We start from the raw sequence: 15,074 nt of genomic DNA on the forward strand, positions 1-15,074 counted from the left end.
TTATCATGGATGTGGTCATCAGACCAATCAAGTCTTATTAAATGAGTTTTAAGTGGTAGTGGTAGCTTAGTGGTGATATATATCAGGAGAAAGTTGTGAATCTTTAGTGGATTTGCTACCAAAACCAAAAAACATCATTTCCATAGTAATTAAAGAACCAATTAATTATTGGATTATGAGTCAACTCTTATCATGTCTGAACTATAGTGGCTATGTTTGAGGAAAGTGGATTACCTTTTCCCATAGTGCTGCTACCACCGTTGACTGACTCTAGTATATAGTCATATGTAATGAAATTGAATCCGATCGTGAGTCTTAGATATTGATCAATTCTGTTTATTTTCTTAAAAAACATTCGGATGAAGGATGCATATAACGTAACACAATTTTTTGGTTGAGTATAAACTTTACATTCATTCAAAAAATGTATATCTTATATTTAAATAGGTTATATAGAGTTTAAGTCATTTTGTCTATTTGAAAATATTATTTGTTGGTAATAACATGTATTATATGGTTTGGATTTAGATGGTCGCACAACAACGACATCAATAAATCACCAAACTACAAGTATTCTATTTTGACCATGGTGAAATCACAAATGGGAAATTTTTCTCCGAATGGAATTGGTTGTTCCGCCTGAATCAGACTTAGAAACACTGAGGGATAGCATCATTTTCAAGTAATACTAGTTAACTAACTTAGTTTTTTTCTTTTTTTTTGGTCCACACTTAGTTTGTTTTCTTTAACATATATTTTTCTTAACTATATTGAAAAAGAGTTTACATAGCCATTGAAACAGAAACTGGTACAAAAACAATGTCTACAAAACTCAGTGAAGTCACGCAATGCTTCCTCTTAATTAACACATTACGGACTTCGTTGTTTGTAATAGACTAAGACTATTGAAGCTAAATTTCACAAGTTCAACAAATGACGTCTATAGGTGGCAGGGAATAAAAAATATCACGAGTAGTTCGCAAGAATTAAATTGAAAAAATGGTAAAGCTAATTAAGATTTTGTGGGTGTAGTTAAAATCAAAGCATCTTGTTTTATGTCATTTTCCCACCACCACATACATCTAACGTGAAATTTTCCCTAACACAAGGACCACACACCAATGTGAGGTACCTCGTCCAAGGGAAGTCAAATTATGTAATAGTGCTGCATGCTTCAACTACAAGTCTGGTTGAGGTCTCTATCAAGTATCGATACCATTTTTTCCTAACGAAGAATAATTATCACATGAAGCTCGTGCTTCTTTTTTTTTTTGGTGTAAATCTAAGTTACCTTAGAAATTCATGTGCTGTCCAATATCTGATCAGATACTCTCAAAATCATTTGTGAGAGAGAAAGGTCAAATTTCACATGATGATATTTGATACAAAATACTACTGAAGTTTCTTCCACTAAGCGGTCTCGTCTCGTGTAATGCACTGATAAATGGAGAAGTATAGTAGAAATCAAATGGATCATAAGAAAAACATGTTATTATACCCCAAATGAAGCACCAAAAGTCTGGTTGAATAAGAAAATAATACTAGTCGGACCGAACATCATTACCTTACGAATACGAGACAAACTTTTGCACTAGATAATATCTCCAAAATAAAGTTCTTTTTGCTTGAAAACACATACGTGAAAATCCAATAGTAAATCAGATCCTTATCAATACAATAAAAACACAATGATTCTTTCCAGAACTTAACACCTCAGCTTCTGTATTGAAGCAGGTGTTGACACCTCAATGAAAATCAACAACCTATCAAATTATAACAAATAATACAGCTGTGGACAAAAGAAATCAAAAACGATTTGTAACACTGCGTTTAATCAATGGCTAAATGAAGATGAAGATCGAACAAGAAGGAGAAGAGAAGTGTATTCGCGAATCGGAGAAGGAGAAGAGAAGCTGATGATTCGTTCAATGTGTTAATAAAGATCTCGACTTTGTTAATTGCTATTCCGTCTGGTGTTATTCGTTGTTTCTATCCTCGGCTCTTTCGATAGAGAGGCTGCGGAGGTTATTTTGTCTCAATTCGATCTCCTTCGTCAGGTTTGTTGATTTACTATTTTTAACCAATTTTCCAGCCCCATTCAGAATTTGAGTTGAGAAAGTTCTTAATTTGTTGATCTGATTTTGAAATTAGATGTGGATATGATGAAGGAGAGATTTGTAAAGTTGTTGCTTGGTGAAGATATGTCAGGTTCTGGCAAAGGCGTGTGTACGGCTTTAGCCATCTCCAACGCTATCACTAATCTATGTGGTAAGTTAGAAAAAAAAAAGACTATCTTGTGTGTGTTTGTTTGAACTCAAAAGTGTTGAATTACATGTTTCTTATTTTGTAGCTACAATAAGACTATCTTATTTTTGGGCAACTATGGAGATTAGAGCCGCTTCCGAGGGAAAAAAAGGAGATGTGGAGAAGAGAGATGGAGTGGATACTTAGTGTTAGTGATCACATCGTTGAGTTAACACCTTCTACACAAACTTACCAAGACGGCAAAAAGTTTGAGGTAAAGTGATAGGGGCAAAATATGAAGACTTGCTTGCAGTCATTGATGCAGCAAGGTCAGGCTGAGTAATCTAAGTTTCTCATTTTTTTTTTCAAACTCATTGGGCTCTCTGCAGGTGTGGCCTTGCAAAGTGATTGCTCCCAAATACAAAGAGCTATCTGAGAAGTACCAGGATATGGTGTTTCTTAAGCTTGACTGCAACCAAGACAACAAGGTTTGTTCTTCCTTTTGCTATTAATGTGTCTTTATTCTATAATTTGTAGTCAGAGTAATAAAACAGTTTCCATAAGTATTAGTATTATATCTGAATATAAAAATGGTGAAAATAAAGAGATATGTTCGTGTTCGTGGAGCGGAGGACAACATAGTTGGTTTCCGCGTGCTGTACGAGACACAGAGATAACTTCTAGATAGAGAGAGAGAAACAGAGATGGAGACAAAAACCCTTTAAAGGATTTGAACGGAGAAGACGAGGCATAACACAACACAACAACTCTGTAAGTAAGTTCTGATCAGACCCCAATATTTCAGTTTCTTGATGTTTTGTCTGAAAAGTTTCAAGATTTGATTTTGAGGTGTTGGAGTGTCTCTCTTTTTTTTCTTCTTCGAATTCGTCTGAACAGATCTCTCTGTTTCCCTTGGAATTATCGATCTCTCAATCACTCATGCTGTAAAGTATAAGGATCATCCTCTATCTTAATTCTGGTGAGTCTTCTTTACTTATTTACTTGGTTAATGCAAGTCAGTCTGATTTCCCAATGATGCTGTCTGGAAACTATACTTGGTAAATGAGAGTCAACAGAAAGGTGTTGTCGACAAGGGTTAGTTATCACCATTTTTATCCATATATTTATACTAACTGTAAACTGTAGGATTCTTTAGGGCTATAACTAAATGAATTTATCGTCAATGCATTAGTCAACAAAACAAAGAATCATATATACATGATTTTCTTCATACCACCATTACGTTAGAATGGCTTAGAGATAGGGACAATAGTTGACTTATGATGCCTCCGTCTAAATTTCATATGATAAGTATCTCTCTCCACTTTTTTAGAGTGACTAAGAAACTAATGTATCTGTATGGACATTATGTAGAAGATGATTCAGATTCTTATATTCATTTTCAGAATGCCTCCTTCTCCATAGCTGAAATTGCTTATGACGAAGTTTAATTCTTAAAAAACTGAGTTCTGTAAAAATGTTTGTTGTTGTCCCTTTTTTATTGCAGCTCTTGGAGAGCAAGATACAAGAGACAAAAGCAAAGAAAGATACGCTCCTTGCATGTGCTCGAACTGCCAAGTTTGTATCGGTTCCTTATTATCCTTAATGGGAAGCTTGTTCCTTGTTCCACAAACAACAGTCACTGTTTGAAAAAAAAAACAAAAAGCACTTCCAAACCAAGTACATAATTATACCTTAATTGACATTAAAAAAATCTACATCAATAAAAAAAAAAAAAAATACAACGAATCAAAACCACACAATTGAATCATCCACAAAACAATTCACAAATAAGATGCTAAAGATATAATAAATCTTTAATCCAACACAAACATACAAAACAACACATAATAGAAAAAGAAAGAAAAAATAACCACACAATAATTAAAATTACACAAAAAAAACAAAAATCACAAAAATCTTTCCCGCGGTGTAGCGCGGATACTATCCTAGTTAAAATTTAATATTATACCAATGATAAAGTAAACATACCAAATGGATCGGCCGACAAACCCCAAAGACCAACCTCTAAAACTTATTGTCACTTAACTTTATACACGTTAGCTTTCAAAAAAGCACCAGTGGTCTAGTGGTAGAATAGTACCCTGCCACGGTACAGACCCGGGTTCGATTCCCGGCTGGTGCAAATGTTTTTAGGCCTTCTCTTTTATTTTGCAGACAAGCCCGATACTGCTGTTTCAAAATAGGCCCAATACTGTTTCAACAAAAACAAAGGCATTATTACATCATTAATAACTTTTGGTTTTCTTTTCTTCTTTCCCAAGATCAAAATTTTTTGAAGAACACTCAACTCTCTCTCGGAACAACTCCTTGTGACGGAATCGATGGCGAATTCGGAGACGGTGATGGCTATGATCAGATTAGCTAGACCTCCTTTTCGAAACAAACACGATAAGGTCGCTTTCGCTATTCACGCTTCTTTCATCTCTTCCGGTTACATCCTCACTGCCACCGGACGGCCTGCCTTCGCCGACGACGCTCTCTCTTCTTCTTCGTCTCAGGGTTAGTTAATTGTTTCATTTTTGGGGGTTTTAGGGGATTAGGAGCTTCTTCGATTTTTTCTAGGGTTTAGGTTTTAGGATTCTGATTGATTTTTTTGTTAGATGATGTTGGTATCGACGGATGGAACGAATTTGAGGGAGAGTACGCGTTTGTATATGCGAATCCGAAGGAAGGATCGAAGAAAATTTTGGTTAAGTGTTTGTCGATTGATGATAAACTTGTTGTTGATGCCATAGCTGATGGTGGAGCTGAACCTGCTCATCTCGAGATTAAGTATGTCATGATTCTTCTCTCTCTTTATATTTGTTGTTGTGGTGATCGATTGTGATTCTTTGTGTGAAAATCTTGAGAGGGTAGTAAAGTTTTCTGTTTTTTTTTGTGTGCAGAGTTGAGGATTATGCTCAGGAGAGCAACGAGGGGAATTACGCTGCGCAGTTCAAGAATTTGGACAAGTTGGTGAGTGATTTGCAGAGTGGAATTGTTGATAAGGTTGATGCAAAACCCAAACCTGTTTCTTCGAGAACTCAGTCCAGGTGGATTCCTTTATCAAGCACTTAGAATTTTTCTATTGCTCATAAGCTGTTCGTAGATGCCTCGTAGTGTTTGAGTTAGTGTATGAATTGTTGTAGCTTGCAGTGTCACTTAACTCTATTGGCGTAGTAAACATAGATTTGCTCATTCATATAGTTGTTTTGTATATGCTTTAAAACACACTGAATTAATGTGTCACAGAGTATACTGACTTTGTGAGTCTATTCAAGTGAACAAGGTTTTGACTTGTGGTACATGTAGTTCTTCTCTTTGTGAAATTTCGTTTTGTGGAGGCATTTTGTTAGTTGGACCAGGATGATATGTTTCCTTATTCTTGAAGTATATTCTAAGTTCCCCATTTTTATCATTGGTTTGCCTGCAGCTCTGAGACAAATGAAGAGCCTAGACCTTACCTTGATATGCCTAATCCATTAGGCCCTCAGATTCACCCCTCAGGGTATATACATCAACTTCTACTTTTCTGTGCTTACTCTTACAGAAACTTAAACGTATCGCGTATTGACTTTATTATTTCCTAGGGTGGTAGTTCCTCCGATACCCGGTAATGGAGGTTACAGTGATCTCTTCCCTGGCCCAGGTGCTGGAATGTACCCTGGAAGGTGTGTTATCAATATTTATGCTTTCTATAATACAACTGTATGACTTCATTTCATTTTTAATTTCACTCACCACATATTATTTAGGGAATTTTGTTAACTCTACCACATTTGGTTTGAAAGTTTTCAATACTGCCACAAGTTAAAAACCTTTTATGATCTACCACAAGGGTTGAGATAAAAAGACGAAACTAACCTCGATATAATGTCACATGTATGTAAAGACAAATATGAGATGAGACATGAGAGAGAAAGATAATGAATAAAATAATAAATATTTTTGTTTAGTTTTTTGCTAAGGGTATTATAGTCATTTTATTTAATGATTATGGTATTTTAGAAAAGAGTTTTGAGATGTGGTAGTTTGAAAACTACAGTGATAAAGATGTGGTAGAATTGTTAAATTTCTCTATTATTTATATCTTCCCAGGGGTGGTTTTGGGGATGGAAGCATGCTTGTAGGTAAGAGCAATCCTTCTTGAGAAACGAGATATTTTAACCGCTTGCTTGATTATAAGTTGTTAAACTGATTGTGTTTGGTCTGCAGGGCCTGGTGATCCTCGCTTTTTCCCATTTGGTGATGGTTCTGATCGACCTGGCTTCATGGGACCGCCACAACCGTAAAATCTCTCTTTCTTTCACACAGATGCACATACATATACACAGCCATATATTTGAACACATGAAAAGCTCTCTAAATTGTTTCTGACAAATAAGTAACCATGGATCTTGTTTTGGTTTTGACAGGGGTGTGCCACCTCCTGGTGCTCGTTTTGATCCTTATGGCCCACCCGGTGTTCCAGGATTTGAGCCAGGCCGGTTCACAAGGTAGTAATCTTGTGCATCTTTACTAAATTTTACAGCCAAAATCTGTTTTGCAAAAGGTTTTGATTCTTGTTTTTATGAACTGTGTGTAGGCAACCTCCAAGAAGGCCAGGAGGCGGGCATCCAGATCTCGAGCATTTTCCCGGCGGTTCAGATTTTATATAGTAAAGTATGTGCACCACTTAGAGTCTGGTAGTAACTAACTATCATATAGACTTGGTTTGCTTGTTGTCAGCTGTTTTGTTTTCCCTTGGTGTTGGTTTTTTCCCCCAGCTGATTGTTTATAACTTAAATAAATATAAATAAAGTTTTTGTTTAGTTTAGTTTGCTTTTAAGTTTCCTTTGGCCAAGTCTGAATTGGTCGCCATATAGAGAGACAATCGCTTGAATATATAGGGAATTTTGAAAACTAGAGCATCATCTTCTTTTGCTTCAACTACACTTCGCTTTGGTTTCAATGAGTTTATTGGTGATAGATCGACTTGTAACTAAGTTGTATTAGTGTTGCCAAAACGACGTTAAGAAAATCAATTGAAATAGAGAGTGAAATCATATCATATATATTGATATAGAGATCCATTACCAATCACACTGATACATACAGTATAAACATTATTGTTATTCATATAATACACGGTACATGGAGACATAGTAGAAGTAAACTCCAGGCTTCCACATAAAGCCCAGTTATGGCTCCTTCATCCTTTTCTAATCGTCAACACTTCACGGAAGTGTGTAGGCTGTAAGCAAAAGGAAACAAGAAACAAAACAACATCCCATTTTTAATAAAACGGAAGTACACGACTTCAAATTGGTAGACTATATAATATTAATATAGGTTATAACTAAGATTAATTATTTGATAGGTTATATGGATTAATTATTTGATAGGTTGTATAGATTTAGGATTATGATCCTCTTGAAAAGTATATTCCAAAGAATAAAATAAAATCTCAAAGAATATTTAACTAACCATATATAGACAAAAAAATCTCAGAAATTAATCACTCTTCCGTAGATTATAAGTGATTTCCGATTATACTAAAAATACAATCTTACCTAACTTTATCAGAAAATATTGACTGAGTAACGTATCAAAATTTGAATATTTAAATTCATTTTATATATTTCTTTTGTTGAATTGTATAGTTTTATATACTATAATAAACTTTTAAAATAATTTAATTTGGAATCTTTCAAAATAGTTTAATTTGATATTTTTAAGAATATCATAAATATATGATAGATCAAAAAATTAAAAATTATAAACACTCTAATTTGATTTGTTATAGCACGGTCAATAATATGTCACTATAATATGAAAAAATTTCAAGAAATATGATTTTTTGCTAGAGCACGGGTTAAAATTTCAAAAATATGATTTCTCGGATTAAATTTAAGTTTGGAATAATGTTGTTTGGTAGGCTTTCTCGGTCACGATAATTTTGACAAACATATGTTACATATTTGGTCCTAAAATTAATATGCGCTATAATATAGGTTAAGTCATAGAATTAACAATCAAAATACAATATATAATTTTAAACACTAAACAAATCAAATAAAAACAAACAAAAATTATTTTTTATCACACAACTTAATCTCGTTATACCCCGGGTCAAAATCTAGATATACAAGAATATCTTACAGAATATATATTATTTACATAAGTCATATTCAGAATATGATTTCATGCCATAGTATTCCATAAAAAAAAAAAACTTTTACAACAAATAAAATAATCATATATACAATGTTTTAAATAAAAATTACCAAATAAATAAAAAGAAAGAATTTTAACCCGTGCTCTAGCACGGATCATATTCTAGTTAGTCATTATATTTAATGAAAATTAAGTAACAAGCAGAATGTAAATATATATAACATAAAGTCAGATACAGTATATTGTAAAATACTTACGTCCGCACTTGTAACCAACAGGGCGGTTAGCGAAATTGCAGCGTTTAGGGATGGTAAGGGCAACCTCAGGCTGGACACCGGAAGCTTTGGCCGTGTCGGAAAGAAGAACGGCACAGAGACATTTAGGGTTCTGAGAAAATCTCTTAATTTGAGCACAACAACCTCCTGGCACGGCGGCGTTAGCATCCTGAGCTGCACCTGCACATGGAGCCAGCTTCATCGCCTCATTGTCCGGCGAAGATCTACCACACTCCCCAGCACCGTCAACGACAGCTCCGACCAGGAGGGTCATGCCAAGAATGCAGAGAAATTTCAAGGAAGATGCCATTTTTTTTCTTGGAGATGTTTGAAAATACTCAAGATTGTGTGTTTAGTCGATCTTGTGTTGTGGGTTTGAATTGCATTCGTGAATGTGTGATTTATATAGCGGAAGATAATCAGCAGATTTGAGGCACTGAAGGTAGTGGAGTAAGCACTTGAGTTGAGTGAGAGCCTGAGAGGGAGTCAGGAGATAGTGTTCTTACCAACAACATAAATAACAGGTGTTGATGTCTGAGAGATCAGTGAACAAACCTCATAATGCTTATTTGGGATTATCAAATAGTATGGTGGATTTGTGGGAGTTGTGTCATCACCGTCCTTGTGGCTGTTTTAATATTATTATTGTTTGTTAATGTGAAGTGAACAGATGAAACTACTTTGATCTCTCTTTTAATACTATTGTTTGTTAATCGTATGGTGGATGCTAAGTATTACCACACGATGGTCCAAAACTTTTTTGCGGGACATTTAGTGACTAGACCTCTCCAAAGAAGCTTGAATTTATTCGTCAAGAACCTTGTACCACAAGTTATTACTTACATAATTATGAATAGCAAAGATGATGGAATTGAAAACCGAATAGAGGAAACTGTGAGATTGGCTGGCTGTGTCTGTCTATTGTGTTGGAACTTGGAAGGCTCAAGATTTGTGCGAAGGGTGGGACATAAACCGAGGCAGATCGAATCAAAGGACTAAACAAAATCGGTTGAAGGTTACTATTACAAGAAGCAGTGACATTCTTGGTAAAATATATTGATCAAGTTTGCTCTGTTTCTGTAAATACTAGAAACTGGGCTTTAAATCAGCTGGCCCGTATAACTTGGGCTCGTGGATGAGATTGGTTACCTCTCAACGTTCTACGATCTGTTTCCCATTTGTGTAATCAATCTCATCAAATTCCAAACGGAACGATCATTCATTACAATGGCGTGCAAATTAAATAAATCGCCATTAAAAGATAAATTATTCCTTCATATGTATATATGATATATCTAACTTTTTTATGTAAATCTTTCTGTCGAAACTTTCCTGAAATTATTCTAATATTTGTTTTCCATAAGTCAATGATCGATCAATGTGAAAGAATCCAACTGCCCCATGTGACTTCTGTAAGGCAAATTAGTTTTAAATGTTTTTGGATGTACAAAACTATGTAATCGAGCCCACAACATGTTGAAGCAAATCACATGGAGTGATTCCAGCAAAACACACCGAACATGATTGAAATCATAAGCAAGAAAACCCAAAACTAATACAAAAAAAAAGTTGTAGGACTCCTTTAATTTTTTTTTGTTTGTCAATTACAAATACAACCAACAAAGATGTTGTTTCATTATTATTCAAAGCATAAATGGCGATGATTATTTTGGTAGGAGGGACATATGATGATGAGATAAGACAGCTCGTTTTATTTTAGTGATGAGAATCGTTATCCTTGACAACGGTGACAGGGCAAGGCGCGTGTTGTATCACAAAGCTGCTCACGCTTCCCATTATTATCCTGTTCCATATATATTGAAAATTATTCTTATTAGTAGTCATTTACACTTGGAAAATAATAAGTTCATTACACACACTCGCAAACAAACAAACAAAAAACCAACGGTTCAGATTTGTGAGACTAACCAATGATAAATTCAGGAATAAATGAAAGACAAGTGTGATGAAAAGAAAAGAAAAAAGTTGTAACCATTTATTAGATTTTAAAATAAATCTTGCCGACTTAAAAACAAAATCTTGTTTTCTTAAATTATACTATGACACAACGACAAAAATCAAAGCTAAAACCTAAACCAAAAGTTAATCCATCCATTGTCGTTTTACACTGACCTTATCCACTTTTAGGTTGGAAGTAACTATCATAAGATTCTTTTTATTTTAATTTTTTGGCCTTAATTATCATAGAAGTCAAACATTTAATTTATTCTTCCTCTAAAACATAAATTTTGTATTAACAAAAAATATTGAAGTTTGATATATTATAATACAAGTAAAAAACCTACTCAAAAGGAAAATGAGATGGTGGTTTTAGATTGTTAAACCATGGACTCAAAGGCGACTACTAGTATTTGTCATTGTCCAGGTAACTAACTATATTTTTGACTGTGGATTCGGACCAACACCAAATTATATCAATCCCCCTATTATTTCACAACTTATATTCTCGCATATCAATGCTAAATCTTAATCAGCCATTAGCAGAATCTATATGAAGAAAAAGTAAAACAAAAAAAATTACCTTCGAAGGGCACTGAGTCCTCTGCTTCCCATGACTATAGAGTCGAGTTTGAGATCTTTAACAGCATCAACCAGCTTCTCTCTTGCATCTCCCCAGTACAGTTTCGTCACTACATGCACCTTTTTATTTTTAATAAATTAACCACCAATAATTAGTTTCTTTAGGAGATAAAAAACGAAACAAATGTATTTTTTTTGAATCGGATAAAAAAACCTCTTTCTGCCTCGAACCAGTGTCGAGCATATCAAGACAAGCGATGTCGATTTTGACACCATATTTCTCCATAGTCTCCGGTTCCCTAAACTCCACCAACGGTATGAGAGCTGCAACACCAAATTAAACCGGATCAAACCGATATATCATGCGTATAATCCATAAGAAGAATTAGAGAACAAAAAAAAAGTAGGAGGAAACTTACGAGAACCGGATTTGAACCAAAGGGAGTTACGAGCTTCATCGTCAGACATTGGAAGCGTGTGGATGACGTAAATAGTGTCTCCTTTATCTGCTAAGTTATCGAACGCCCACTGAAGAGCGTTCTTGCTGCTCTCCGAGAAATCCATGGCGATCCCGATCTTCCTGTCTTTTGGCATCTTTCTTGATTTTTTTTTTTTTCAAGAAACCTTTTGAGATGATTCTGTTTTCTCTTTAAAATGGTGGTGGTGGTGACTTGTGAGAAGTTAGCTTTTATAGCTTCACAGCGTTTTAAGTTATATACAACTTTGGAAGTTTCGTCGATGCTTCATCCGATGTAGGATCCATTATGACTCATTTGTTTGCATCTTGACCGTCCATTTTTCTTATCCTACGGTATCAATCAGCCTATAGTACGAGAGTTTATTTCTTTCTTTTTCTTATAATAATTAATTTATTCTTGATTTTTAACCGACATATCCATAATGAAATCTTGTTTTATTGGTGTTTAGAAGCATTACTAAGCCACGAATCCAATTACGTACAAGTTTGTATTATATAATTAATGTTTAACAAATTCATTGACTGCAGAGTTTTAAAATACAGCTAATCTTTTTTGTTAAATAAGCTTACTTTGACAAACTTTCATCTTTATTGTATATAGATTTTATTTAGTCTATAAATTATATATCTTAAAAATTTATATAAAACTCTAGAGGTGTTTAATAGCAAAAATTATCTTATAGAGTATGTTGTTGATATGTTTTGAATCTGATCACCGCTAAACAAAAGTAGCACAAGGATCTCATTATAATAGATGACTTTATTTAGTACTATTAAAATTAAATTTCTGGCAGTGTATTTTAACATTAAATGAGTTTGTTTTACCGGTGGATTAGGATCGACATGTGATCGCTGAGTTGTAAGCCAGATTGTCATGAAGTTGCACGTTTTGATTATTGGATAAAAATGACTAAATTAATGTAAACACACAAACAATCTTTGTCTAAAATCGAGTTGGTGAGATCAGAAATATCGGTGTGGTGAAAAAGCTTTTACAGTGGCGAGGTCGTGGTCCGTTAATTTTACTCATTTTAGCGTGCAATCTCTTGTGTAGTATCCAACAGAATGTGAACTGATCATACGAGTAGGACTATTTGCAAAAGTGATAAAGGTTTTTTTTTTACCTTCCATGTCAACGCAAATATGAATACGTTTATATATGATGATCAGAGCAACTTACGGTTTAAGTAGTATCTTAAATTGGAGATTGCCGACTATTTTTATATTTTTAATGGAAGTTTTGATGTAGTCTAGCTATGTATTTTTCGTTGCCTTGCAAAGTTCTGTCTTCTTCAAGACCAATCAACTTGTACCTTGTGAAACATTCCTGCCTGATTCTGATCTAATTAATTTCTTTCTTCGATTATCTATGGGGCTAACTAAATGTAATTTTAGAAGCGCCTTTGGGCTGATTTATGTTGCTTAACTTCGATGGGCCCTAATTGGGGCTTTTAATGGATTACATACCCACAAAATGTGAATTCTGTAGATGAATACTACTACCTTCTTCTTTTTTGCTAACTAATAGTAATACTAGGGTGCGGAATCAAAACAACTATGGTCAATACATACAATTGTAATAGTAATAGTAATACTAAAATTGTAGTTTTGTAGTATATAATCCGTTTAAGAAACCTTAGGTAAATTGCTGGCAGATGCAAAATTAGTTTATCAATTAATTGACATTTTCAAGTACATTTGTGGCTGTGACAAGGCCACAAGTGTTTTAAGTGTCTAAGTTATAGGGCAACAAGAGAGTGTGTTTGAGGGCTTTGGTGGCACTAACAAGTGAAACATGTCAAGCTATATGACTGAACGGTTTTGTTGAAATTATGAATAATATGAATGAAGGCTTTGGTTAATGTAATATATATATATATGGATGGAGTCGGGAACATGAACATGAGGAACTATGTGATTTGAGTCGGATTTGACCATATTGATCCAACCTAGCTAAGTGATTAGAAGTCGTAGTTTTAAAGAGTTATGTACTTTTTGACGAACGCGCTTCAAACCTTTTTGTTGTGTAGACTTTTCATACGTTAAATTAGCTTACATTGCAAGCAAAAACAAGCGAAGATCCTGTAACTCTCTCTCTCGCGAAATCTAAAGTTTTGAGGAGATCATAAGAGTATGGTCCGCCGTGTATGCATGTGAGTGACAACAGTGGAGCCTACGCACGTGACGGTAACATGTGCCATCCAACTAATATAATCCCCTAATCTCTTCTCTCTTTTTTTTGCGATTAAAGCTGCAAATTATAATACTATGTTCCATTGTATCCATCATTTTCTGTCGTTGGTTTGTTTTGAGTTTACAACTCATCCATCTTTGCGTGTTTTGCGCGGATCCATAAGCAATAACCATGGATCGGACTTTGTACCGGACATATATTCGATTTAGCTGTCTGATTACATGTAAGGTTATTATTTTTTTGTTTAACTTTAAATATAATAAAACATTTTTAGTTTATTTTTTCAATTGTCATCTTAAAGTTTTTTGTTAATGGTGAACTATATCTTTGTTAATCCATTCAAGAGAAAAAAAAAGAATCCACAAACTAAATTCCGAAAAAAACATACAAGGTTAGGTTAACGATAATGATATACCTACTAGTAATCAGATTTATGTATGTAATTAGCAAGTAAGGATCGCAGGTTCTACGCAACTTATATGATCCACCAAATATTTTTTTTTTAAATCACAATTGAATATACGAGGAAACAAGAGAAGGTCCCATATGGTTCTATGGTTGGGAATAGAAGCTGCAGCCAATTATATATATATATATATATATATATATATATATATATATATATTTTTTTTTTGGAAACAAACATGAAAGTATATTAAAAGAGACAAAAGCAAAGTAGAGGAAATTATGGAAACAAACGAGCTTAAGTAACCTCCCCCACCCCAACCCCAAATACTATATTTGTGTCGTTAAAGCATTTATAATATTTGATAATTTTTTATCGTGATATACTTATTGTCACCGAAATCAAAATGGACTCCACCACCCACCCACATAAACAAGATAACGAGAAGTAATAGTTAAAATAAAAATAAAATCATTGGTTAAATTATGCAGTCAAGATTTTTTTGTCTAGTTCAGACTTCAGAGACAGTCTCTCGTGTTGTCCATGTGATGTGGCTTTAATTCTCTGATGTCAAATAACATCAAATCGTATTTATATTCTCCTTCGCGATGCTGTTTTGTATATTATTTATGAACTAAAATTCTCATGTTTACATGTTCTTTAGGAAATAAATGTTTTTCCCAACATCTTTTAAAATTGTCTCATGATCATAGTTGGCAAAAAAGCTCCTAATTAAGCCTGCTAGAGAGAGAGTAATTAAGTTATATTTATATATAT

The 15,074-nt window shown here is 34.1% G+C and overlaps 3 protein-coding genes, 1 long non-coding RNA gene and 1 other non-coding gene across 10 annotated transcripts; 3 read left to right on the plus strand and 2 right to left on the minus strand.

Annotated features, from left to right (window-relative positions):
- On the plus strand, positions 1,688-4,090 carry LOC104711972. 6 transcript variants are annotated; one of them, XR_755461.2, is made up of 7 exons: positions 1,690-2,057; positions 2,152-2,268; positions 2,351-2,518; positions 2,634-2,732; positions 2,850-3,019; positions 3,094-3,223; positions 3,752-4,090. It is a non-coding gene; the product is annotated as an uncharacterized LOC104711972 (long non-coding RNA). The 6 variants fall into 6 exon arrangements; XR_755460.2 differs by having other exon boundaries at positions 1,691-2,057; positions 2,850-3,015; positions 3,752-4,089; XR_002033231.1 differs by having other exon boundaries at positions 1,694-2,057; positions 3,142-3,223; positions 3,752-4,088.
- On the plus strand, positions 4,320-4,390 carry TRNAG-GCC. The gene has a single exon. It is a non-coding gene; the product is annotated as a tRNA-Gly (tRNA).
- Positions 4,502-7,063, plus strand: LOC104711973 (probable proteasome inhibitor). The gene is made up of 9 exons (XM_010428758.2): positions 4,502-4,767; positions 4,869-5,040; positions 5,154-5,300; positions 5,681-5,755; positions 5,838-5,918; positions 6,346-6,377; positions 6,463-6,535; positions 6,663-6,743; positions 6,833-7,063. Exons 1-9 carry the CDS (start codon positions 4,590-4,592, stop codon positions 6,903-6,905), a joined length of 912 nt encoding a protein of 303 aa, XP_010427060.1. The 5' UTR covers positions 4,502-4,589; the 3' UTR covers positions 6,906-7,063.
- Positions 7,272-9,064, minus strand: LOC104711974 (putative lipid-transfer protein DIR1). Its single transcript, XM_010428759.2, has 2 exons — positions 8,661-9,064; positions 7,272-7,480 (listed from the first exon to the last, which is right to left on the minus strand). Exons 1-2 carry the CDS (start codon positions 8,986-8,988, stop codon positions 7,464-7,466), a joined length of 345 nt encoding a protein of 114 aa, XP_010427061.1. The 5' UTR covers positions 8,989-9,064; the 3' UTR covers positions 7,272-7,463.
- Positions 10,101-11,907, minus strand: LOC104711975 (universal stress protein PHOS32). Its single transcript, XM_010428760.2, has 4 exons — positions 11,639-11,907; positions 11,434-11,543; positions 11,221-11,339; positions 10,101-10,482 (listed from the first exon to the last, which is right to left on the minus strand). Exons 1-4 carry the CDS (start codon positions 11,811-11,813, stop codon positions 10,395-10,397), a joined length of 492 nt encoding a protein of 163 aa, XP_010427062.1. The 5' UTR covers positions 11,814-11,907; the 3' UTR covers positions 10,101-10,394.

This window comes from Camelina sativa, chromosome 9, assembly GCF_000633955.1.
Source record: "Camelina sativa cultivar DH55 chromosome 9, Cs, whole genome shotgun sequence".
In the NCBI taxonomy this organism is placed as follows: Eukaryota; Viridiplantae; Streptophyta; class Magnoliopsida; order Brassicales; family Brassicaceae; genus Camelina; species Camelina sativa.

Coding starts and splice junctions, on each gene's coding strand:
- LOC104711975 (XM_010428760.2), bottom strand. CDS start 11,813: ATGCCAAAAGACAGGAAGATCGGGATCGCCATGGATTTCTCGGAGAGC. Junction 11,544..11,638: donor TTGGTTCAAATCCGGTTCTC/GTAAGTTTCCTC, acceptor TTGGTGTTGCAG/CTCTCATACCGTTGGTGGAG. Junction 10,483..11,220: donor GGACTCAGTGCCCTTCGAAG/GTAATTTTTTTT, acceptor TATATGGAACAG/GATAATAATGGGAAGCGTGA.
- LOC104711974 (XM_010428759.2), bottom strand. CDS start 8,988: ATGGCATCTTCCTTGAAATTTCTCTGCATTCTTGGCATGACCCTCCTG.
- LOC104711973 (XM_010428758.2), top strand. CDS start 4,590: ATGGCGAATTCGGAGACGGTGATGGCTATGATCAGATTAGCTAGACCT. Junction 5,301..5,680: donor TCTTCGAGAACTCAGTCCAG/GTGGATTCCTTT, acceptor GTTTGCCTGCAG/CTCTGAGACAAATGAAGAGC. Junction 6,536..6,662: donor TTCATGGGACCGCCACAACC/GTAAAATCTCTC, acceptor TGGTTTTGACAG/GGGTGTGCCACCTCCTGGTG.